The sequence below is a fragment of the Onychomys torridus genome, chromosome 1 (assembly GCF_903995425.1).
Source record: "Onychomys torridus chromosome 1, mOncTor1.1, whole genome shotgun sequence".
NCBI classification, from domain to species: domain Eukaryota; kingdom Metazoa; phylum Chordata; class Mammalia; order Rodentia; family Cricetidae; genus Onychomys; species Onychomys torridus.
In genome coordinates, this window is record NC_050443.1 from 135,063,342 (window position 1) to 135,088,688 (window position 25,347).

Consider the following 25,347-nt stretch of genomic DNA (forward strand, 5'->3'; position numbering starts at 1 on the left):
CCCCAGACTGAGCAATCAAATTGCCCCACTCAACCTACCAGTTTCTGAGGACTTGGCTGTGCAGTCCTGTACCTATCGGGGGGCCCCCAACCCAGGATCCAGGGCAAGATTATTCCCAGATCTGCTAGAATGCCATGTTTTCTTTCCTTTGACCAGGAAAATGCCCAGATCATCAGGGAAGTGGAAGCGGACAAAGTCTCTGCACTCTCCGGGGACCAGGTGGCAGCCATCAAGCAGCTGTGGCTGGATCCGGGAATCCAGGAGTGTTACGACAGGAGGAGGGAGTACCAGCTGTCAGACTCGGCTAAGTAGTGAGTACTCAGCCCGCCAAGGCCGCTGCCACTCGGCTCTTCTTAGGCCCGCTCTGCAAGGAGACTTCACTCCGTTTGCAGGAGAGGAGTGTTCTTTCCCAACTCCTGGCTAGGGCTCTTAGCACCTTCTCTCCTAATTTCCTTTGGGTTCCAAGATGTACCCTGGGGTCAGCACCCATCTTTTCCCATCTAATTAAATTGGAAATTCCCCTAGTGGACTTGATCTAAGTTTGGGTGCTGGAATTATAACCCAAGCAAAGAATACAGCTGCCTGTGGCGGTTCCCTTTCTAATCGCCGTATTCCTTTGGAAACCACAGGCAGTAGGCTTTGGTTAAATCAGCCACTGAGCTTGTGCTGCCCTCTAGTGATAGACATAGGTATCTGCAAGACCAGCACACAGGAAGCTCAGCGGGCTTATTTGGCCCTCTCAGAAAGTCCACTTCTTACTTATTTTGGATCCATAAAGCTTTAAACCATCAACCCACCAAAGTTTCTACTGCACACTACCGTGGAGAGATCGCAACATTTCCCTTTTCTAAGAGTCCCCAGGACTGTGTGACTTCCAGCGGGTGACTGAGCACACAGATGATTTCTTCTTGAGTGGCTGCCTGTTTGTGCTTCTGCAGCTCACTCTTCTCTCCTTCCCCCATATCACTGTCCCTCCTCCCAGGACCATGACACCCCCACCCCCAAACCACCCCATTCTGAGCCAGCTCGAACAGGACAAAGCAACTGTCAGGAAAAGGGCAATGTTGTTTCATGAAGCCTTTAGTGATTTTCCCTAGACATTTGTCCCAGGCAGTGTTCAGTCTGTTCCAGGTTGGCACAACAGATCCAACTACATCAGCAGGAAAGCATGATGTCAGCCCCCCCCCCCCCCGAAATTCCCTCCAAGAAGCAGCCTGCTGTTGCTGGCTCCGAGACAGAGCTGTAGGTTTACATCTATTTGGAGAAAGTTTACCAGAACTGCTGTAGGATGAATTCAGTGTAAATGTTGAAAACTGAAGCAAGTTCACTGAGAGGCACGCCAGGGGTGGCTGGGGAGGTGATTGGAGTTGTCCAGAAGACAGTAGCATTTAATAAAGCCAGATAATTGCCAGTCTTGAGAGTTGCTGGATGTGGTGGCCCATGCCTGGGATACCAGCACCAGGGAGGTAGGAGCAGGAGGATCTCAAGCCAGCTTGGAAAACTGGGCTAGACCCTGTCTTTAAAAAAAAGTCTACAACGTAAGTTACTCGTGCATTTTGTTGGCTCAGGCCTGTGGTTCTCAGTCATGTGCTAGTAATGTCTGCATTTTCAGATATGCTTTTGTACTGCCCAAATGAGTGTACCAGGGCTGTGTGACAACCAACCGATGCCCTCTAATCTCAGAAACTGCACAGTCTGCTGGTTCCAATCAATCATCAGTCAATCAACCCATCACTGTAGTACATCTCCCTCACCTCCCATTTATAACTGTTGGGCCACTTTCCAGAGTTCCCAGCAGACCCCCCCGGACCACAGATGACACTGTATTCTGTTTTTTCCTATATGTACGTAATCATGATAAGACAAACTTATACATAAGGTATTGAAAGTGCTTTACAGAGATTGAAAAGAAGGTGATTACCTGGAACACACTGAGTAAAATGTGTGCTCACTGGGACAGCTACTGAGTGACCAGCAGGTGGGTAGGACACACTAGGAAAGTTTGTTGCACATCTGGGATGAGCAACAGACTTTATCCTGCTACTCAGAATGTCACTGGATGGAAAACTTAGGAATTGTTGTCTGCAGCTTTGCAAAACACAACAGTAATAAAAAAGAAAATGAATGATTTATTTCTAGTATTTTTTCCCATTTCTTACTTTGGGGCCATAAATGGCCATCGGTGTTTGAAACCATGGAGTAGAACACTGGATAAAGGGAAAGGGTTCTATAAAGAAGTGCGACACATGGGAGTGGGCCCAGCAGTTTGAAGTTAGGGAGACGGTCTCTAGGCTGACCTGCTCCTCCCTGGATATTCATGCTGCGCTGGAGAAAGCAGCAGAAGCACCAACTCCATTGCTGCTGGGGGTCTTTTGCAAGCTTACAGTAATCAAGCAATTTTTGAAGACACAGTCTCTAGCCCAGGCTGGCCTTGAATTCTCCATGTATTTCAACAGGACACTGAACTTCTGATCCTTCTACCTCTACCTCCCGAGTGTTGGGATTGTAGGCATGTGCCACCATATCTGTTGTAGGAGGTGCTGGGGTTTAAACCCAGTGCTGTGTGCATGGAACTCTAAAAACTGAGCTACACTGCCTGGTGAAGTGTATTTTAAAGACATTCTTTCATTTGACTTTAGAAAAAAATTTCGTGTATTTTAAAGTCAGGACTTTACACAGTCCCAAATAACATGTGACAAATTTTGAATTATTTTAGATGTCTCATTTCCCAGTGTGCTTAACAGGAAAATGTCATCTTATTTTGAGGGAATTTTCCCATGGCCTGTTCGACAACCGTGTGTTTTCATGGAAGCTGCTCTTAACTTACTGATCAGAGCCTTCAGAGAACAGTGTCTGCAAGTACTACAGCTCTAGAGGGAAAGGTATCCTGACTTGTCAGGAAGTCAGGCTATTCCTGCAAATGTTACAGCTCTAGAGGGAAAGGTATCCTGACTTGTCAGGAAGTCAGGCTATTCCTGCAAATGTTACAGCTCTGAAGAGAAAGGTATCCTGACTTGTCAGGAAGTCAGGCTATTCCTGCAAATGTTACAGCTCTAGAGGGAAAGGTATCCTGACTTGTCAGGAAGTCAGGCTATTCCTGCAAATGTTACAGCTCTAGAGGGAAAGGTATCCTGACTTGTCAGGAAGTCAGGCTATTCCTGCAAATGTTACAGCTCTGAAGAGAAAGGTATCCTGACTTGTCAGGAAGTCAGGCTATACCTGAAGCTGGGGTATGGTGGGGGATGGTCTCTCCACAGGATGTGGATATCTTGCTCCTCTCTAAGACAGAGCTGTTGCATCTGAGCTCTGCTCCACTTCCAAGGGAGCTTTCCCAGCAGAGGTATCCATTTCTTCTCAGCTCCAGCCCAAGACGTGGCTTCTTCTGTTTCACTCTGCTAAGGGCAAAGTCCCTGCAGAAATGTAGCATTTTATTCCAGCTCTGGTGAAAAGTTGTTACTTCTGCTCTGCTCGGCTCCCCTAAGGGAGCTAGCTTCCCAGCAGAGATTGTGCTCTACGCTGATGAAAGATGATCCTCACTCAAAACTCTTTCAAGAGATGTATTTGGGAAGGAGGAGTTCAGGAAAGTGGCTGCCTCGCCAGGGTGGAGAAGAACAGCCGCTAACTGAACAGAGCGGCCTACATAGGGCTTCTTAGGGAAGGAGTTTTCCAGGGAGATTTTCAGGGAGGGAATTGGTCAGATTTTGTCCCCTTGAGCTTGGATAAACTCAGATTGGCTAGATTTTCTGCTCAGGGATTAGTTGGTTTCGTTTTCAGTTGGTTGGGGGGCAGATTTGGCTCTGGTTTCAGGGCCAGGGTGGGTTTCTTTGGCCAGCCCCTTTACCCTACAGTGTCTACCTTTATGTAACATTCTTGGATGAAGGCAGGTGGGCAGGTCTGTTGGGTAAGGGCCAGTGTCATCTCCTACCTCCACATCCTCTAGGCTGCTGCTTTCCTCATAGTCACAGAGATGGTGCAGCTGGGAACTGGATGGAGTGACCTGCATTCTCAGAAGGCTCTCAGATGTGCTTCTTAGTCCTGACATCTTCAGAATGGTCTTGGGAGGACAGAGGCCTAGCATAGTCACCTCTGAATGTCACTGCTGGCCTCCAAGTCTTGTGGGGGCTCTGTGGTCGGGGAGGACTTCCCTTGAGCAAGAAAGCTATTTTCCTTTCTTACAATGGAGCCTCAGCATCTCAACTCTTTCATATCTCAGTTACCTGACTGACATTGACCGAATCGCCATGCCCTCTTTCGTGCCAACACAACAGGATGTGCTTCGTGTTCGAGTGCCCACCACTGGCATCATAGAGTATCCATTTGACTTGGAAAACATCATCTTTCGGTAAGTCTATCTCCCAAAGGCCTTTAAGGATCAGTCTATTCGGGGGACCATCCTGAGGTGGAGTGTTAAGTGTGTGATTCCTAAGCAGCTCTTAGGTCTAGTTAACCTTCTGGAGTCTCGAGCTCTACCACAGAGGGTATATTGGGCTGGAGAGATGGCTCAGTGGTTAAGAGCACCAACTGCTCTTCCAGAGGACCCAGGTTCGATTCCTAGCACCCACATGGCAGCTCAGAACTGTCTGTAATGCCAGTTTCAGGGGCCCCGACACCCATGGCAAAAACACCAATGCACATTAAAATAAATAAATTAAAAAGGAAAGTGTATAGTTTTATAATATATGCAGAGTACTTATAACTGTGTAAAATGTATGCATGTCTATTTATAACACTCTTAGGATGAATAGATCTTTACTGAACTTTGTATTTGAAAAATGAATAACAACACAGGTCATTTACAAAACACTGAAAATTTCAAAGCACCCTTATAAATTATTTTGTGTGTGTGCCTCAGTGTATATGTATGTATACCAAGTGTGTGCAGGGACCCTTGGAGATGATGAGGGCATTGGATTCCTTGGGACTGGAATTATGGGTGGTAATGAACCACCATATGGGTGCTGGGACTGAACTGAGGTCCTTTGCAAAAGTAATGAGCCCTTAACCACTGCGCCACCTCCCCAACCCCTCAAAGCTCTTGCATATCTGTGATTCCCCTATCCTTCCCGATGAGGATCATTATACACATTTTAGCCCCACATCTAATCCACTATTCCAGTTCCATTTCAGCACTCCTTCAGTGCTGTCACATGGGGGGGTGGTGGTTGTGGTATAAAAATACTCTGCATTTTTGTTACATATGTCTAATTTAATGGTTGTTCTCTCCTGGGATGACCTATGGATTTAAACCTTTTCAACTTCGAAGGCTGCTTGCAACCTCCCAAACACCTCAGAATGAGAGTTTGCCAAAGCTTTAGTGAACAGGTTTTGCCTTTCCAGAGCCGTAGAACTGGGTTTACATGCCTGCTGGAGATACCGTGCAGCCTGTGGCATCGCCCCCATGCAGTCTTTCTGGACAAAGAATTCTGATGCTTGAAGTTGAGATCTTTGTAAAATGCCTTCATGCCAAGTCTATTGATATTTGTGCTTTCTCTCCTAGCTCTGTTCCCCCTCTGCAACACGAGGCAAGCAGCATGCATATAGCATTACAGGCATGTCTGCACCCCTAGAACCTGACTCAAAGGCACCTTTCTAGATGGTAGTATTGGGAACCTCAGTGAGCCTATGGACTATCTAACCACACTGGTTTGGGGTCTTCAGAAATTGGTGTGTGGACGGAGTGAGGATGCAGAGGTGGTGGGTGTGACCTGACAGTTAATGTGCTCTATCTGACCCATATGGTCTGACATAGCATTGGAAAAAAGATTTGCACTAACACTTAAAAACAGAGATGTTTTACTTAAAACCTACTAGGTTTCCCTAAAATATCCACAGACCTGGTAATAGTGAGCCTATATTTTGTCTAGCAACAGTGGGCCTCAGTGACATGGCAGAGGGGTGGTTCAGTGGCTAAGAGAGTTAGTTCTGCTACCAGCACCTGAACTGAGTGGCTCCTATCAGTCTGTAACTCCAGCTCAAGGGCAGCCAATGACCTCTTCTGGTCTTGAGGCACCTGCACTCATGCACTTGTGACACGCACATACACACACAGCCCTAAAAATCAGAATACAAATGATACATCTAAATATAGGACCAGAAGAAAGCAGAGGTACCAGGAAGATGGCTTGCCTTTGTCCCTTTTATGTCCTAGGACTCCATATGGGTGGTTGGAGAAAAGGACTTCTGTATCAGGTATCTCTAGGCAGGCTCCATCTGAGTCCTTTGCTTGGAAACCACCAATAGTTCTTCACTGCCCAAGGCACCATTGTTCTAACACACTAATCTTAAGAGCTCCTTCCCTCTAAAAAAATCACTGAGGATCCTAAAGCTACTAACTCCATGGTGTCATGGCTTGGTGTCTCTCTCCTTGGAGTTGTGCATTTCAACCTCTGACCATCCACTTCTGTTAAGCAGGATGGTGGATGTTGGTGGCCAGCGATCTGAACGACGGAAATGGATTCACTGCTTTGAGAGTGTCACCTCCATCATTTTCTTGGTTGCTCTGAGTGAATATGACCAAGTTCTGGCTGAGTGTGACAATGAGGTATGCTGGGGATTTGGAACTTAGAGGCATGCTGTTAAGGGTGGGGTTGGGGGTGATAACTGTGGAAGACAGTCTTATTTCTTCAATTTTCAAGAAGCTAGCTTGGTGAGGAAAACGACTTTCTTTCTCTAGCCAGCACTCAGGTGTTTGTTGCTAATACAACCTACTGGTGCTCCGCAGACTCATTTCCAAAGTTCCCTGTAACTTGAATACTGTCACATGTCACTTAACCAAATGCATCCTCAGATAGACATATTTAGATTTCAGAACTAGGTTTGGTGGTACATGCCTTTAATCACAGCACTCAGGAGGCAAAAACAAGCAGAGGCCAGCCAAGGCTACATAGTCTTAAAAACCCAAACCAAACAACAAGAAACAAACAACAAAACCCACAAACAAACTGGAGACTTAATCTTTATGTGACTGACTTAGATGGTGCAGCCTACCGCATACCAAGAGTCATGGACCAGAACTCTGTATCCAATGTAGTTGCCCAGTAGAATTTCCTAAGGCTCCTTAGGAAATTAATTGATTAGGTATCTTAGTTGATTGATGGTGGTTATGGTCTGAGAGCAAGGATGTTCACAAAGCTCCCCAAAGTAAATATGATGGTCATGAAAGACAGAAACCAGGAAACAGCAGATAGTCCTGGGACTGGGTTAGGGGTGTTCAGGTTACCAAGCCAGCCCTTAGAAACCATGTAAAAATCCAACCTGCACACATGCAAAGATGAGATTCTTACTGCTGGTGGCATTTTGGAAAAATACTGCCTTTTGGGTCCTGTGTTATAGTTCTGTTTACTGGGTTCCAATGGGGGTAGTTTCATTTCCAAGTCCCATCAGAGACCCTAATACATACAATTATTGTCTAACAATTCTCTCCATCCCACTCCTTCCAAAACTGGGTCTTGTGTAGCCTAAGGTGGCCTCAAACTGGCTATGAAGCAAAGGGTAACCTTCAACTTCTGATCCTCTAGCCTTACACTACACCTCCTAAGTATTGGGATTATACCTGTGTGCCACTGCATGGATTGAATCCACAGCTTCATCATGCTAAGTATCCCCAGCCCAAGTGATACTGTTTCTAACATAACATCTGAGCAGACTCCTCAGCCTCCAGAGAATGGCACTCCCAAACTAGGTTCCTAGCTGAGTTGTCATGGCAGAGGCGCCTAGCACATGGAGCAGCTCAGTAGCTACCTGAGATTACATCTGTAATTACTCTCCTACAAGGGTCTCTTTCAGGGCATCTGGGGCTGATCCAGCCCAGGCAGGTACTGTACCTTTTACAAAGCTGCAAGGTGCTGGCTGGGTCTAGTTCCATTACATGCTCTGACAGAAAGTAACCAGGACCGTTGGTTACTTTGTGAGGTTATTCTCCGAGGAATACCAATGTCTTCCTAAATGATCTTTTTCTTTGAAACTAAGCAAGATTTCTGGGCTCTTGTTTCAAGGACATGGATGTCATCCATCATCAATGTGCTGCCCAGGATCAGGCAATGACCCGTGAACAAGCCATATCTTGTAGCTCTTGAGTGAAAGCTTCTCTGAGGAGTGTCACTCTATTAGCTAATTAATGGAGGGTGAACTCATTTACTTGTGCTAGCAGAGTAACCGTGGCTGCTGCCTAGCTCTCCCAAGTAGAATTTTAAGAGAGAGAGTTCTTGAAAAAAACAAAATTCTTAGGAGTTACTTGTGGTGTTTCTCAGAAGAGTCAAAGGATTGGATGTTCAAGGGACCAGGAGACCAGCCCAATATTCTTAGAAATTAAATATATTAGTCTCTCCTAAAAAAACAAAACAAAAACAACAACAACAACAAAAACCCCCAAAACCAAAACCAAACCAAACCAAAACAAACCCAAAACAAAACAAAACAAAACAAACCATCCCAGGAATCACAGGTGTCTGGGAGAATGTAAATGGTGGCTATTCCTGCCCATTCCTTCCAGGTGTAGATGTGCATCGGATCCACTTACTCTGCTTTACAGCCTTTTTTCCTTTGGAGATAAAGATTCTCTAGGCTTTAGAGAATCTTTAAAAGTGGATGAGTTACTTCTCTGATAGTACTTTCCATAGAGGTGGGCTTGCAGGGAAGTAGATTCATGGTGCATCCCTTTGGAGCATGTGTGGACCTTTGGCTTGATGGTTCCTTCCTCCTCTAAAGGAAAGTTCTTGCTTTTTTCTTTAGAAATATTTGAGAAAATGTTATGTAGAACAATAGTTGTCACAATATACAACTTGTTTCTCAGTTATCTGCCCTCTCAAACTTGAGACTTTTAGTATTTTCTTTGAAATGTGTTAAAATTACTGTTCTTAATTGTCACAGGACTTGAATCTCTATGGATTTGGGAAAGTTAATTTTGGGATGCTATGCCAAATGGGACAACATCCCATTTGTAAAGTGTGGCTATGGTGCTCTGCAGTGTTGGTTCCCTTTGAACCAGAGTCTAGAATACCCAAGGGCTCAGGGTTGTGTCCCTCTTGGAAGAGCTTTCCTTCCTCCTGTGTTGTAACACTCATGAGGCACTGTTCAGAAGCACATTCCCATTGAAGCCGATAACTCAAAACCTGTTAATCAAACAGTTACAGAACACAAACACCTTATCTAACAACATCAACGTTTTGCTTCAAGTTGTATAAGAGCCTTGTTTAGGGCAAGAAAAGAGTTAGTGCTCCAAAGAGGATGCTGAGAAAGTAGGGGTGTGTGTGTGTGTATGTGTGTGTGTGTGTGTGCGTGCGCACGCATGAGCGCATGTGGTTGGAGCAAACAGAAGCAAGTCTGGGGGACCTACGTCCTTGCCATCATACATCTTAGGAGCAGAGATCCTAAGGGGAGAGGACTGATGGATGCACTTCTAACGTGCTGTTTCCAAGTCTTGCTTCCCTTTCTGACCTATCCTAACTTTGTTTCTCACTAGAACCGTATGGAAGAGAGCAAAGCCTTGTTTAAAACCATCATCACCTACCCTTGGTTTCTGAACTCATCTGTGATTTTGTTCTTAAACAAGAAGGATCTTTTGGAAGAGAAAATCATGTACTCTCATCTAATTAGCTATTTCCCAGAATACACAGGTAAGTGTCTGGAGAACAGCGCTCTCACACCAACCTTGTGGACTTCTTCACCTGCAGCAGGCTCCAGTCTTCAGTCTGGCTTTCTGGGGCCTCCCTGATGGGCTCTCATGTTCCCACTTCCAACTACACTTCTCATTGCCCCAGATGATGTTTTCACTTCAACACCTGCCACTGCAAGGGCCTGAATACATTTGCCAACTCATTTGGCTTATTCCACTTGGCTGGTCAGGCCCCAACTGAGGTGCCTCACCTTGGAAACCCTTCTGACCCTCCTGTACCTGTCTACAGCTTACACTAGTGTGCCACCCCCTTTCTGTTGCCCTGGCAGCTTGGTCATTCTGCTGCATATGCATTCACTCAACTTTCCCTGGCAGAGCTGGCTCTCACAGCTTCAGTGGGAGTACCTGCTGCTTTGGGGGATTACAAGTTATCTGCTTCTCAGTCACAGGGTGGTGCTGGAGTCTTCCATGTATGCAACCTGCTCAAGGCAGGCAGGACAGTTCGAATGCTTGCTAATCCCTCCCAGCACAAGAGGTCTCAGTATGCTCTTGACATTGATATTTACGTTAGTGTTTCATCATACCCCCTCCCCCATTCCTTTGATTAAACACTCTGGCAGTATAGAATGGTCAGACTTTAAAGCCAATCTAATGACACTAGTTTCTGCACCACCACCACCCCCCCCAGCTCACAGCTGCCTGTCTGTACAAGTTAGTGGTTAGAAAACAAAAGTAGGCCATGATTTTTAGACAAACCACTTTACAGTACAATTTTTAGATAACAGCAGACACTTTAAAAAGACCAAACACTGAGCTAGGTAATGGCTCAGTTGGTAAAACCATTTTCCTTGCAAGCGAAGCATAAGGACCAAGTTCAATCTCCAAACTCACCTCAAAAAGCCAGGCATGATAGTGAGAATTTGTAATCACAGAGCCAGTGCAGGGGAGACAGGCAGATTACTGGGACTTGCTGTCCAGCCAGTCTAGCCTAGTTGGTGAGGTGTAGGCCAATGAAAAATCTTATCAATAGAGGTGTATGCATTCATTGGATAATATGAAATTGTTCTCTGGTCACATGCATGTACACATGGACACACTGCATAAAATGGAGACTATTTAAAATTATTTTATAGATTCATGTGAAATTAGTAACTACTCCAGGTAAACTTTCCTTAGATATGAAGTACGACTGATTAAGAAGGTTCCCAAATAAGAACAGTAATACTAGAAAGGATTGTGGGAGGACATGGCAGTGAGCTGTATCTTCTATTCCTTTCATGACCAGGACCAAAGCAAGATGTCAAAGCTGCCAGGGACTTTATCCTGAAGCTGTATCAAGACCAGAATCCTGACAAAGAGAAAGTCATCTATTCTCACTTCACATGTGCTACAGACACTGAGAATATCCGCTTTGTGTTTGCTGCTGTCAAAGACACAATCCTACAGCTAAACCTACGGGAATTCAACTTGGTGTAAATGGTGTGGCGCACTCCTCCCAGACGGAGGGTGATCTGAGCTCTTCCCGCCTGTTCCACAAGTGCTTTTGACCACCTCGGCCAGGCTCCAAGGACATTATGTAGCCCATAAGGACAGAGATAGGTAGTGTAACTTAAAAGGGTTGGTAAAGCAAACATCTTTCAAGTGTCTTTAATTCTTGATTGTCTTTTCGTTTCTTACTGTTTGGATGTAAGGTTTAGGCATAAATTTTGAGTTTGGTAGTTCATAGGATTTTAGAAGGCCACTGTGATCCTCCTGCCCCCCCCCCCCTTTTTAAACTGGAAGTGTTCAACAACTATTAAAAATCACATTACAGAGGGGACTTGTTAATTTACAGATCATGCTTTCAGACCTCTAGGATTAATTTGGGTGACTAAAACATCTTAATAGGCATGATGGTTTTAAAATAAACCTTAAAAGACATTTTTTATAGTTAAGAGCACTGGTTGCTCTTCCAGAGGTCCTGAGTTCAATTCCCAGCACCTACATGGCAGCTCACAACTGTCTATAACTCCAGCTCCAGTACATCTGATACCCTCACACAGACATACACATAGGCAAAACACCAATGTACATAAAACAGAAATGTCTTTTTAAAAATTATTTATTTTTAACATTTCTTTCCCTCATCATTTTATCACACAATCAAAGACTTCTATGCCCCACCTCCTTTGTTTTAAATTTTTTCATTTTAAAGATAGGGTCTTAAGTAGCCCAGGCTGGCTTTCAATCCACATCTGCTATGTAATTAATGAAGGCCTTGATCCTCATGCCTAGACTTCCCAAGTGTTCGTTGGCACTGTGGGTGTGTGCCACCATGCTCAGCTTTTTTTCCCTCCCATTTTCTGTGACAACATCTCAACTATCCCATGCTGGTCTCAAACATACTATGCAGCTGAGGATGACCTTGAATTTCTGATTCTCTTGTCTTCATATACATAACCTATTTAAAGCAGGAGAGTTCTCACTCTGTTGCTAATTATTCTTGACATTAAGAGGTCTTAAAACTGAATGACATTGACAATGATATTTACAGGTTAGTAAGTGTTGGAATGTATGTGCCACCACGGTCAGTTTATGTGGTGCTTGGGATGGAACCCAGGGCTTTGTGCATGCTAGGCAAGCATTCTGCCAACTGAGCTTACCCCCAGCTAAGATTTCTTTAAAAAATAAGTTCATGTCAACTTTCTAAGCCAAATTCATATTATCCCAATACCTAATTTTGCCACAATTTGGAGGTGAAGCCAACACTGAGATAGATGATAAATGGGCTGTAGATAGTGCATGTGTATATCTTGATGCATATGGCCAGATCTTATAAACATATGGAATGGCTAATGCATAAATTGTTTAACAAATGCCATGTAAGCCTTGCAAAAACTTTGATGGTAATCACAAATCTATGTTTGAATTGTGTATGCTGTGCCTTTCTGGATATTGAGAATATACTGTTCTACCAGGAGCACTGATGTATTTCTTGGAACTTGTGGATGATGGTTTTGTTCAAAAGAAAAATGCTACAGCCTTACCAACAACTCGGCAGCTTTCCTATTTCCCTCTTTTGAAATAAGTCTTCAATTATGTCTGTATGCTGGAGATCTTGCTCAGTAGAGTGCTTTAGACTAAAGGCCTAGGATGGCTTTGTTTCTACTGCTCACTGGGCGCTACATGTACACTTTGGTAAAAGGTAGATATACCCTATCTTCAAAGGGTCTCCAACTTAAAATGGTTTAGCTTTTACAACAGTGAGAAAGTGACATATATCCAGTAGCAACTGAACTTTGAATTTTGATCATTCTCAGGCTAATAATTTTTGGCCTGGTACTCTCTTGAGATACTGCAAGCTGCAGTTCCCAGTCAGCCATACCAACATGAGGGGAAGCAGTATCTTCTGTGGTGCACTGCTGGATTGCATGTTGTAGAGGGTTAGTATATTATGTGCATTTTCATCCTCAATGCTTTCAGTCACTGTGGGTTTTCTTAGTTGAGTGTGTAAAAACATTCTCAGATTGGCTACATTTGTTACAGAACCACATGGTTGAACTCCTAGAGCAGAACTAAGCCTTTCTTACACCCAGTTATTAGACCTCCAGATTGTCAATTTGTTGGAACAATTCCAAATGTGAACCCATTCTACCAAAGCAGCATTAGGTTTTGAAAGCCAGTCTTTACTTAAAGCATGAACTGGACAAATGGATGCTAAATTTTATTTTAAACAATAGCCATCAAGACAAAGACAAAAGGGTAACTCTTCAAGATGTTTAAAATCACAGAAAGAAAACAAAACATTCAGTGTTGCTATCCCTCCCTATCACAAGCCATGGATGGTTAAAGGTGACTAACTAGGTCTCATTAGCCAGTTAATCTAAAAAGTATTACCAACAGAATCAGAGTCAATGTGGGATTCTCTTTTCAAGTACCTTCTAGCATTGAGTTAGTAACAATTTAACCTTTGGTTGACATACAAGAAAGTGGTATCTTTCAGGACAAGAGAGGTTTGGAATAAATCAAAGGGTGGTAACAAATAACCTTTTCAGTTACAGCAAGGTTAATTCTCCATATCAGGGGTGAGTTAGTGATTTCTGTCCATATTAATTTTTCTGCAGAAATTCTCTTAGCCTTTCTATTTAAAATATCCTCATCCTAACTACCAAAAGTATTAGCCATCTGAAGTTGTTCACCGAGTATTTCCTCAAGCTGTTAGTTAATGCTGAGCATGCTTGTCTAGAGCTTGTCTAGAAAGCTGTCCACTTCAACTAAAAAGTTAGGACACTGATTTCTTAGAGTGACTTAGGCCACAGAGAAGGTAGATTTTAGACAGGCAGGAGAAGGTACATGTTCCTGGTTCTACTCAATAATAACCTAAATAGACCAAAGACAGGAAAGCTTTATTGGACTCACATATGGTTAAACTGGGTAGCCATTTTAGCATGCAATCAAAATCTACCACCTCCAAGAAATAAGTACTGTTTCAAGTGTTAGTATTTTCGGGCAATTTTTAGAAAGAAAAAGACAAAGATGACTTTTAAGAATAAGAATCACATTTGAAATGCCTGTGTTTATAGACTATATCAAAACACACAAAACTAAGGCAACCATTGTGTCATAGATAATTAGGTCATGTTTACATACAAGAGATACAAAGAATAGGAAAGTGAAGGAAATAGTGATGCCACGAGGAATAATTTTAAAACCCATAGTAACCAATGGCCAGGTTTTCACCAAATAATAAACATTCCAAAGAAGTATAGGCTATTAAGTCAATATAAAAAGTTATGACACTAGTCTGGACATTTCATAAAAATGGAACTGTACAACTGAAAAACTAGGAAGGAAAGGCATTTTTAAAGCATACTTCCCCCAACAATTTTATTCATTGTAATACACTTGTATACAGAGATGACCATTTAAAAAATTTATATGTGTGCTCTAATAAGTCCTAAATATAATTTATAATTATTGGTTGGCTTGAGTGTATCATCACTGATACTGAGAATAGTCTATTCTAAGCTATAGTATGCTGTTTTTTGAAATGTTTTTCTGCCCAAATACCAGAAACTTTTGAATAGTCAACTAAACAATGATGGTAAGAGGACATTATAAACATTGAGGCTTTTATCATGCTCTGCTGTAGGTAACACTTGTAATCATTAGATATTTTTATTTTAATAGCCTCATGAGAGTCATTATTACAAAGATTTACTAGAAGTAAGCACTGATATCACAGAAGTATGTTCAATGACAGATTGAAAGCAATTTAATATGTATCACAGCAGGTTTTAAATTTATATTTCCATTAAAAAACTCAAGTTTAAAAAAAATACTCATATCGACCTATAAAATCTGAAGTTACATTTTTATGTGTCAAGCTTTGGGTAACTTGAATTTTCCTCTTGTAAAAATGCTATAAAGCTTAAAAAGAAAAATCAAGAACTCATAATGCTAAAGTAAAAATACTTTTAAATGACACGAGATTATATTACAAAAGAAGCAATAAAGTAGAAAAGGTTTTAATTTGTGTCTGAGTAAGACACAGCCCCTTCTCATTTAGCAAGGCACCACCTTCTAGGTCAGTGGGGAAAGTCATGCTGTTGGGTATAATGCTCACCCCTCCACACTACATACAATAGATCATAAAAAACACAAGCAGGTTAGCATTAACAATGAAGTATAAACTTCAAAAATATACCCAAAGGATCAGGCAGAGGACAAGGGTTCTTTTTTCTAGAGTGAAGGCTGGTAAGTGATTCTATACAGCACCAACGGAAATCAGACAGAGTTTGGATCCATAGAATCTGATACAAGAAATGTAAATCTTCCTTTTCTACTTGGGTCTTATGGAAACGAGGAAATGCAGTAATTTTAGTTAAAATGTACTGATATTTATTTGTATGGCACCCTCAGCAGGTGAGTGTTCTGGCTCTACAATAATGCCCCTTATATTGTTAGCTACCCGTTTTTCAGGATCTTTGCCACCTGCAGAAGCCAGACAGAAGCAGATGAGAGTAAGATGCCCTGTAGCGAGGGTGGTCTTTTTGGGTGTTATCTGCCTGAGTTAATTTTCTATCCCTTTTCTGGTCCCATCGATATTCTATGAGGAAAAGGAAGTAAAACATTTCATCCACTAGAACAAGAGCTCTCTTGCCTTTTCATCCTAAAGATGACCACTGTGCTCTGAGTCTGCTCTTCATTACCTAAGAAACATACAACCGAACCACCCTGCTTCCAGGAAGGAGAACCCTGAACAAGGCCACAGTTCCAGCACTTACGGATAGATAGCTCTAGTCTTTTAGGCTTTTTATTCATTATTTAAAATCTAATACTACAAAGTGATAACATTTTAAGTTATAAACAGAAAGAACATTTGTTCTTTTTTTTTTCCCCCCAAGACAAGGTTTCTCAGTGTTAACAGTCCTGGCTGTCCTGGATCTCGCTTTGTAGACCAGGCTGGCCTTGAACTCACAGAGATCTGCCTGTCTCTGCCTCCTGAGTGCCGGGATTAAAGGCGTGCACCACCACTGCCCGGTGAACATTTGTTCTTATGTGTTCTCTTGTTCCTGTATTTCTTTACTATTCCATTTTTAAAATATGGTTGTCTTTAGCTATTAAACTGATTTCATGATCCATTGGTTAAGACCTATACTTTAAAAACACTGCCACTGAGGATTTCAGATGCATCAGAGATAAAAAAGCAAAGACCTGGAGCACAGGCAGATCTGATAGTTTCAGACACCTCTAAGTACATATGGCACATGCCTTTTGATTTGATCTTTTTAATGCAGAGGCCTATACAAGGGAACACTTGGCCTAGGCTAAAGAATGAACCAACATGGTGATACCAAAGAACAGGAAATTCAGTGTTGAGTATTTTCTTGTTTTGTAAAACTTGATAGGAATTGATACACACTGGGATACGACTGCTACTACATATCAGAAAAAAAAAAAAAGGGGATGGGATTATGATAGAGATCATGGAAAACCCTAAGACACCAGATTCCAGGGAAGGACGTTCCCCCAAACACTGTGAAAGCAAAGCTACTGGAGAAATCTGAACACTATGGTTCCTGGATGATTCTTCTCAAAAGATTCTGGATTCTGAAAATGACTACAGAATCAAACATGTAACTGTAAATTATAAAATGTTATGCTAATGCCTCATCTATGTTAATGGTAGTTAATGTTCCTAGTTTTCATTGCTGTTTAGACACATTAGACACTAGAACAACCTGTGTCTTTCTACTGCACAGTGAGTGACGGGAGGAGGTGATAGGTACCTGATTCATAAAGAACAAGAGCTATTCCTCAGTTTTTATTGATACGGGAACAAGGAGGACAGACACATTAGCTATGTATGTGCACTAGTAATAAAGCACATCCTGCTGCTGCCAGAAGATACAGAATTGCTATGCTAGCTATTACTTTTGCATCTATTATGGCACACTTGGGGAGTTATGAATCTAATTTTTCTGAACTTATGAAAGTAGTAACTAATGAGGTATTTAACTGTTGGCAGTGACTGGGATGCCAGGAAAGCAACATTCCAGATAAGGAGATGAAACCAACCTTCTATTAAAAAAATTATTTATGTGCATTGGTGTGAGGGTGTCAGATTCCCTGGAACTGAGTTAAAGACAGGTGTGAGCTGCCACATGGGTGCTGGGAATTGAACACAGGTCCTCTGGAAGGGCAACCAGTGCTCATAACCACTGTGCCATCTCTCCAGCCCTGATACCAACCTTCTAACTACCTCTCTTCACAGGTTTAATCTGCAAACTTGCAGAGGCTCAGCAACAGAGAAAACTTGTACTTTACCTTGAAGAAAGGTCTATCTTGGGGATACACACCTACAACAATTAAAGATGTGTCATCTTGTGATTCTATTTATGTTTAGCAGAGAAAGCATTCTGGGAGATTCCACCAATAACAATCTGAAATCAGATGGTAACATTAGCAGGATTTGGGCAGCAACAACTGCAGCTACAGTCTGGCATGCTGTTCATTCCAGTTTTTACAGCAAAGCAAGAGGCTTAACAAGCTTGCAGATTAAATACCCAGTGACCAAACAGACTCTTGGATTTCAACACCAGTTTATAACAAGTTGGCAACATGACAATATAGACTGAACACTGTGTGTTACAATATCCAATTAAGACATTCTGTTTAATAGTTCACAATTGGACATTCATTCTGTTTCACTTTAAATAGTCCATTGATAGTAAAGAGCAAAGATCTTGGACAAAATCCAAAGGGAAGAAACCTGTAACCTTATTTTTTAACTATGATGGAGTTGAGAGTTTTTGTATTGATGAGCCTGCATTTTTAAGTAAGTGTTTCTCACTTGAATAACTACAAAGTAGGCAAACCTGAAATTCTTAATCCAAAGCAATAGGAACGATTACTGGTTAGATTTTAGGGTTTGCACTTTAACTCATGAGTGAAGCTGTTTATTCTAGAACATAACTTATTAGAGCTTAGATGTTGGAAAGAGTTTTTGTTTTTTTGTATTTTTAAACTTCTGTTACCAGTAAACAAAAGATAAGCATTATTAAGGCTTTAATTTTTTTCCTTTGAAAACAACCGTCTATTCACAACACAAACTGGGTAAATCCATGGAGTTCCCCTGAGGAAGTATTTCCAAGGCTTTAAAGATCTGGAGGAACTTTACCTTGTTGGGTATGATACTCAGTTTTTAAAGCCTCTAAGTCTGTGATCCAAGGGGTATTATGTCCAATCTCAAAAAAGATTGTTTTTCACAGTTATAGTATGAACCAAATCATTTTTTTTTTAAAATAAGGAAAATACCAAAATATTTATTTGTAAAAAGAACTTCATGATTCTGAAGAAATTACCAGAGTTTTCATGTCATTACTGAGGCAGTGCTTAATCTGATCATTTTCCATCCCTCAGGGAGACAAAGTAAGCATGAGAGAAGTTTACAGTGTTAACTGGGAAACTACATTTTGCTTGACATGAAGACTGTGAGCAATCTCTCTACACTACTGAGACTATCCTGGAGTCAACACTTCTTTTTTATAAAATATTAGGAATCATAACCAGATGCATGATTCAGAATAGTAAACTGAATGGACCTTCTAGTATTTTAATCACATAGCTGTTTACCCCAGTTGGCTCTGTTTTGTTTGTTTGAAAGCATCTAAAAGCAGAGGTCCCTGAAATGAGTCCTATTCTCCACAGGGTTGGAGGGTAGAGCATGGAACTGTAATAATGGACTGTAGTGCCTCCAGGCAGCAGTGTCCCTCCTCAGAGGCTCGGAGATGGTTCTCTTGCTTCTTCCAGCTTTGTAAGGATCCACTGTTGGGGAGAAATAAAGCACATTTACTAATCTCAATGAACCTGTGATGAAACCAAATATAATGAATGGAAATCTAAGAGCTAACATTAAGTTTGGGCATAAACTGATAGCCAATAGTTAACCTACATACTATAGAAGAGAATACAGACACAGCCCAGAGTTCAGAGGAACAGCATTTCTCTAAGGTCCTTGGAACTAGAAGTTCATCTTGGGAATTAAAGGATCATCTTGAGAATAAGCAAAGCACAATAAGTTATTCTGCTATAAAAAGGATAATTTGGCAATTAGAGAACTGGCATTGTCTGAAAAATCAGTTTTGCAAAACTCTACCTTGCACCAGTTCTGCATAGAGGAATTCAGTTTGAGTAGGAACAATTATAATTTTGTAGTTGGTAATAGCATAGAAACATCTTTGTGCAGTTTTGATCCTCTCATGATAAAAATTTTTATGTTGAAAGGACTAGAAATTATTAAAATGAAATTAATACAAACCTTTCTATCTACAATGTCCATGATTGTTGGATCTGCATGATGAGTGAAAAGGTTGTGATATAGTTGTATCTCATTTCTAAAATATTTAGAAGGTAGCTAATTAAGATCCTTTGGTGACTGTCTCCTCACAAACACACCAAGTTGAACAGCTACTCATGTATCAAACTGCCTTCACAAGAGCTAAGGAAATTAGGTGAGACCACAATGCCTGCTTATTAAGTATGGAGAACAAAAAAAGACATCTAAAAAGGCAGGTAAGAGTTGCCCATACCACACTGTAACCCAACTTCAAGCAATTCAGCATGGAAAAATGTGCCCCCCAAACCCCAGGGGTATGACAGTTGATTAAACACAGGTCTTAGACTTGAAACTTAGCCATGCCATGCCACAGTGAAACCCCAACTCCTGGTCACTGAACCAATGGACTATGCTAGGTGGCTGATTACAATTACCACCTTTGCCCCAATTTCAGGCAGCAGAGCACAGAGCAAGATATCACCTTCTGGGGACCAGGGCAAGCAAGGCCATAACAGAGTTAAACTTAAGTTCCACATGGGCTGCATTAAGACCTCACCTTTGAATAATTATGTGGAATATAAATGGATTAAATATTCCAAAATTAAAGAAAGTGTGGTTGACTAGATTAAGAACCCATACAACTCCAAAACCAAATCTAATATGTGATTTATAAGAAATGCACTCATTTCTAAGGACATATATGAATTAAAAGGGAAGGGACTGAATAAGATATTCCATGCAAATGGAATGCAGAACAAACCAGGAGTAGCCATACTGATAGAAAATCAATTTTAGACCAAATGTTGCAAAAAGAGACTAGAATTTGATCCAAAGTAACATGTACATGGAGATAACCCATTCACTATGCTTTAAGGAATTAGAAAAACAACAAACCAAACTCCAAATTAGAGGGAAAGTGTAAGAATCAAAACAAATAAATGACAGAGAGACAAATAAATCAATGAAGTCTTAAAGTAATAGACAAAGCTCTTGGCTGGAATAAAAAGAAGACCTAGAACCAGAAATGACAGTACAAAATAACACCACAGAAACAAAGATCATCAGAGATTATTATGAATAGCTATGTGCCCAAATATTGGCAATAAATTCTAGATGCATGCTCCTTACCAAGACTGAAACACACAAACATAGCCCAGTAAAAAAAATTAGTGAAATTAAAGTAATAATAAAATCTACCCTCAAAGAAAAGCTCAGTTAGCATATTCTATTCTGTCTCCTTGTTCCAGGTCACAAATATATTAACACTTGAGTGTTTTATTCCTGTTTCTTGGTAATTCATTCCTCCTTCCTATGAGCAGTATGTCAATGTTGCCTTTAACCACAATACCTTTATAGAAATTACATAGCATGTACTAAATTGTATAGCATACGCTTACTGGTCCAAGTTACGTAGGAGGAGAGCAGCTAGTATCTAGATGTGACAAGTGAACTGGTAGATAACCATATTTGATGGAGAATGTAGTAAGAAGGCAGGAGGCACAGGGATGAAGCAAAAGGTCCAGTGCTTGTAAAATGAGTTACCCCAAACAGTACAATGCTACATCAAGAACAGTGTCTTAGCTATGATTAATGTGACAATAGGTTTCATTTTCTTGTAATTGTCATGACCCCCAACCATGCACAGTACTTTTCAGTTTAGACCACTCTCATTTCAAAGAAACTTAGGTTAACTGACTTTCCTCCAAGTTCTACTAATGAGCAAGAGGGGAAATCGTGAGACCTAGCTTTTCTGACTACAGGTTTGGTCTCTTTGTTTTGTTACACTCCTGTAACTGTGCAGGAAAGCAACACAGTTACACTTTCTCTGCTGGAGTGGACAGATTAACACTAGGACAGAATGATTTTTGGTGTTTGCTGACTTTTAAAAACTGAAGTATAACAGCATTTACCAGGGGAACATGCCGAAACCTGTAATTTAAGAGGCCGAGGCAGGAAAAAGGTGGGTTCTAGGATATCCTGGACTATTTAGTGAGATCTTGTCTCAAAAAATAAAGAAGAGCAATTTGATCTGAAAAGCCAGACTGTTGAATATATTGAAAAATGTTTAAAGGATATACCATTAATTATATATACTAATGCTATTAAAAACAAAAGCCCTACACAAAATTTACCTCCTGCAAAACATGGCTTTAAAGTGAGATGCTTCTATGAGGCTTAAATAAAAGATTAATTATATTTACCCTAGCATCCTCTGGAGTCTTGAAGTTAATTATTTTTCCAAATTCTTTGGCATGGAATACAGATTTCACCCGTTCCTATAGACAAAATTCTTAAGTTCATTAAAAAGAAAACAAAATGTAGAAATACAATAAAGAAATGCCTTTTCCCCTTTATAGATACTACGATTACATCGTCTTAGAAAAGCTATTCTGAGACAAAGCAGCATTCATAAAAGACAGATCAAAGAGACAACTTCAATGCACTATTTTAGAAAATATAAATATCAAAAAACCAGTCTAATCTACATACCTTTGCTTCAATGCGCAATCTTCTCCCATGGACAATGAACGGCTCTTTGGTAAATTCATCAAAACTATACTGCCATTCACATGTAAGTTGTCCAAATGTTCCCTTTGTTACAAACAACACACCACTAGGGGAGGGGGAAGAAAGAATTCACTTTGAGAACTGAGGAACTTAGGCCAATGGGAGATTTATGTTTTTTTTTTTTTAAATTTTTTTTGCAAGCACACATGGAAAATTCATAAACTAGATCATATTAAAATCTTATTTTTCAAAAAATTTAATGTGGATGTGTGTCGGCCTGAGTGTATGTATGTGTACATGTGTGCAGGTACCTAGAGAGGCCTGAAGAGGCCATTGGATCCTCTGGAACTGGAGTTACAGGTGATTGTGCACCACTTCATATAGATGCTGGGAACTAAACCTAAATTTTCTGCAAGGGCATCAAGCATTCTTAACTGCTGAGCCATTTCTATAGCCCCACAAATAACCTTAATGAATTTAGGGCTTGAGGTATGACTTAATGGTAAATTATCTCCTTACAAAGTGTGTGGCCCTGGGTTTGATTTCCAGTACCACAAACAAAACAAAACATAAAATCCAATAAATTTAAAACAATGGAAATTATAAAAGTATGTGTTTTCAAACCATAATGGACTAAAATTAGAAACTAGTTAAAAGAAAGATGAAAAATAACAATACTCTCCAATGATTAGAAATAAAGGCATTTCTAAAACAAATCATGAGTTAAAGAATCTCAAATAGTAAAAATAATTGGCATAGAGTAAGAATGAAAATAAAAGGTCTGTAGGATGTAGGTGAATCAACGCTCAGTGGGAAATGTATAGCATGACCTATAACTAGAAAAGCTGAGCTGAAGTCATATAAATAAGGCTCTTTCTAAGGAATGGTAAGCATTTACAGAACCAACTACCAGAAAATATTCAAGAACGATGTATCAGGTTAGAATAATACACTTTGCACCCTCCACCAGAAAGAGGCTCTTCTAATCACACTGAAAAAGAATCAAATGCTGAAAATCCTTAAGGTTTTCCAGGAAAATCAAGTTCTGTTATTGTCAAAAATCAGAAATTTAAAAAATACATGTTAGGCATCATGGGGGAAGAAATTAGAAAAGTGCATTTCATCTATGATTCTAGTTAATCTCCCATAATTGCTCTCTGGAGTTGAGATACCAATTTTAGATTGACAGCACACACTTTCAGACAGTGATTTAAGAAATAGCCCATGCTTGAGACATAAGCTAGTCAGGCTCTTGCTTCAGTCTTCCTCTCCATCATGTACACCAGTCTGAGATTGATAGAGATGCTGAAAAAGACCCAGCGGTTCTCTAGTCTACAGGTTTTTCTGAAGATGTCATAGCTGGGAGTATCTTCACACAATGTTCTATTCACATTGGTATATCCAGTTAATGATAGTAAACCTATGTATTCTTTTGAAGAAATGCCATTAAGAGGACTTCTGTTTTGATTTGCATTTCCCAGATAATTAGAGATGTTGAGCAATTCCTTAAATGTCTTTCAGCCATTTGAGCTTCCTGTTGAGAATTCTGTTTAGTTCCATAGCCCATTTCTTCATTGGACTGTTGGGCATTTTGATGTCTAATTTCTTGAGTTCTTTATATATTTTGGATATCAGCCCTCTGTCAGATGTGGGGTTGGTGAAGACCTTTTCCCATTCTGTAGGCTGTCGCTTTGTCTTGCTGACCGTGTCCTTTGCTCTACAAAAGCTTCTCAGTTTCAACAGGTCCCATTGATTGATTGTTTCTCTCAATGTCTGTGCTACTGGTGTTATATTTAGGAAGTGATTTCCTATGCCAATGCGTTCAAGAGTACTTCCTACTTTCTCTTCTATCAGGTTCAGAGTAACTGGATTTATGTTGAGGTCTTTGATCCACTTGGACTTAAGTTTTGTGCACTGTGACAGATATGGATCTATTTGCAGCCTTCTACACATTCACATTCAGTTATGCCAGCACCATTTGTTGAAGATGCTTTCTTTTTTCCATTGTACAGTTTAGGCTTCTTTGTCAAAAATTATATGTTCACAGGTGTGCGGGTTAATGTCAGGGTCTTCAATTCGATACCATTGGTCCACATGTCGGTTTTTATGCCAGTACCAAATGACTTGGAGATACCACCTTACACCTGTCAGAATGGCTAAGATCAAAAACACTGAAGACACCTTATGCTGGAGAGGATGTGGAGCAAGGGGAACTCTCCTCCACTGCTGGTGGGAATGCAGGCTTGTACAGCCATTTCAGAAATCAATATGGCGCTTCCTTAGAAAATTGGGAATCCATCTCTCCCAAGACCCAGCTATACCACTCTTGGGCATATACCCAAGGAATGCTCAATCACACCACAAGGGCATTTGCTCAGCTATGTTCATATCAGCATTGTTTGCAATAGCCAAAACCTGGAAACAACCTAGATGCCCTTCAACTGAAAAATGGATAAAGTACACAATGGAGTACTACTCAGCAGAGAAAAACAATGACATCATGAGGTTTGCAGGCAAATGGATGGATCTAGAAAAAAAATCATCCTGAGTGAGGTAACCCAGACTCAGAAAGACAAACATGGTATGTACTCACTCATAGGAGGATACTAGATGTAAAACAAAGATGACTAGATGGCTACTCACAACTCTAGGGAGGCTACCTAGAAAACAGGACCCTAAGAAAGACACAGGGATCACCCAATGACAGAGAAATGGATGAGATCTACATGAACCTGGATGACAGTGGGAGTAATGAAGGGCAAGGTTTGAGGGAAAGAGAGCTTAGGGGAGCAGGAGATCCCAGATGGATCAAGAACAGAACAGAAAAGGAGAACAAGGAATTATTATTTTCTTGACTTTTCAGATTTTTAAATTTTTCTTTTTTTAATGATAAATGAAGATCACATGAGAACAGGAAGAAGCAAAATGTTAGAGAGGCCCCCAGAAATCCACAATGATACCGTTCACTGTAGACTACTGGCAATGATTGAGAGAAAACCCGAACTGACCTAGTCTGGTGATCGGATGGCCAAACACCCTAACTGTTGTGCTGGAACTCTCATCCAATAACTGATGGAAGTGGATGCAGAGATCCATGGCCAGGCCCTGGATGGAGCTCCAGGAGTCCAACTGGCGAGAAAGAGGAGGGACTGTAAGAGTGTGAATTGTTGAGATCAAGATTGGAAAAAGCACAGGGACAAATAGCCAAACTAATGGAAACACATGAATCATGAACCAAAAGCTGTGGAGCCCCCAACTGGATCAGGCCCTCTGGATAAGTGAGACAACTGAATAGCTTGAACTGTCTGGGAGGCATATAGGCTGTGGGACCGGGACCTGTCTTTAGTGCATGAGCTGGCTGTTTGGAACCTTGGGCTTACACAGGGACACATGCTCAGCCTGGAAG

General features: G+C 41.0%; 2 protein-coding genes across 2 annotated transcripts in view; one reads left to right on the forward strand and one right to left on the reverse strand.

The window, feature by feature from the left end:
- Gna14 (G protein subunit alpha 14) overlaps positions 1-11,552 on the forward strand; it is a 161,236-nt gene extending 149,684 nt beyond the window's left edge. The window contains exons 3-7 of the mRNA XM_036197075.1: positions 157-311; positions 4,214-4,342; positions 6,412-6,541; positions 9,461-9,614; positions 10,899-11,552. Of these exons, the coding sequence (XP_036052968.1) occupies positions 157-311; positions 4,214-4,342; positions 6,412-6,541; positions 9,461-9,614; positions 10,899-11,089 (759 nt within the window). The 3' untranslated portion in view covers positions 11,090-11,552. The remainder of the gene's footprint in view (positions 1-156; positions 312-4,213; positions 4,343-6,411; positions 6,542-9,460; positions 9,615-10,898) is intronic.
- Positions 11,553-17,680: 6,128 nt separating this feature from the next.
- Positions 17,681-25,347, reverse strand: part of Vps13a (vacuolar protein sorting 13 homolog A) — a 215,148-nt gene continuing 207,481 nt past the window's right edge. Inside the window, exons 70-72 of the mRNA XM_036206892.1 lie at positions 21,924-22,047; positions 21,635-21,709; positions 17,681-18,922 (exon numbers count right to left, since the gene is read on the reverse strand). Coding sequence (XP_036062785.1) covers positions 18,872-18,922; positions 21,635-21,709; positions 21,924-22,047 — 250 coding nt within the window. The 3' untranslated portion in view covers positions 17,681-18,871. The remainder of the gene's footprint in view (positions 18,923-21,634; positions 21,710-21,923; positions 22,048-25,347) is intronic.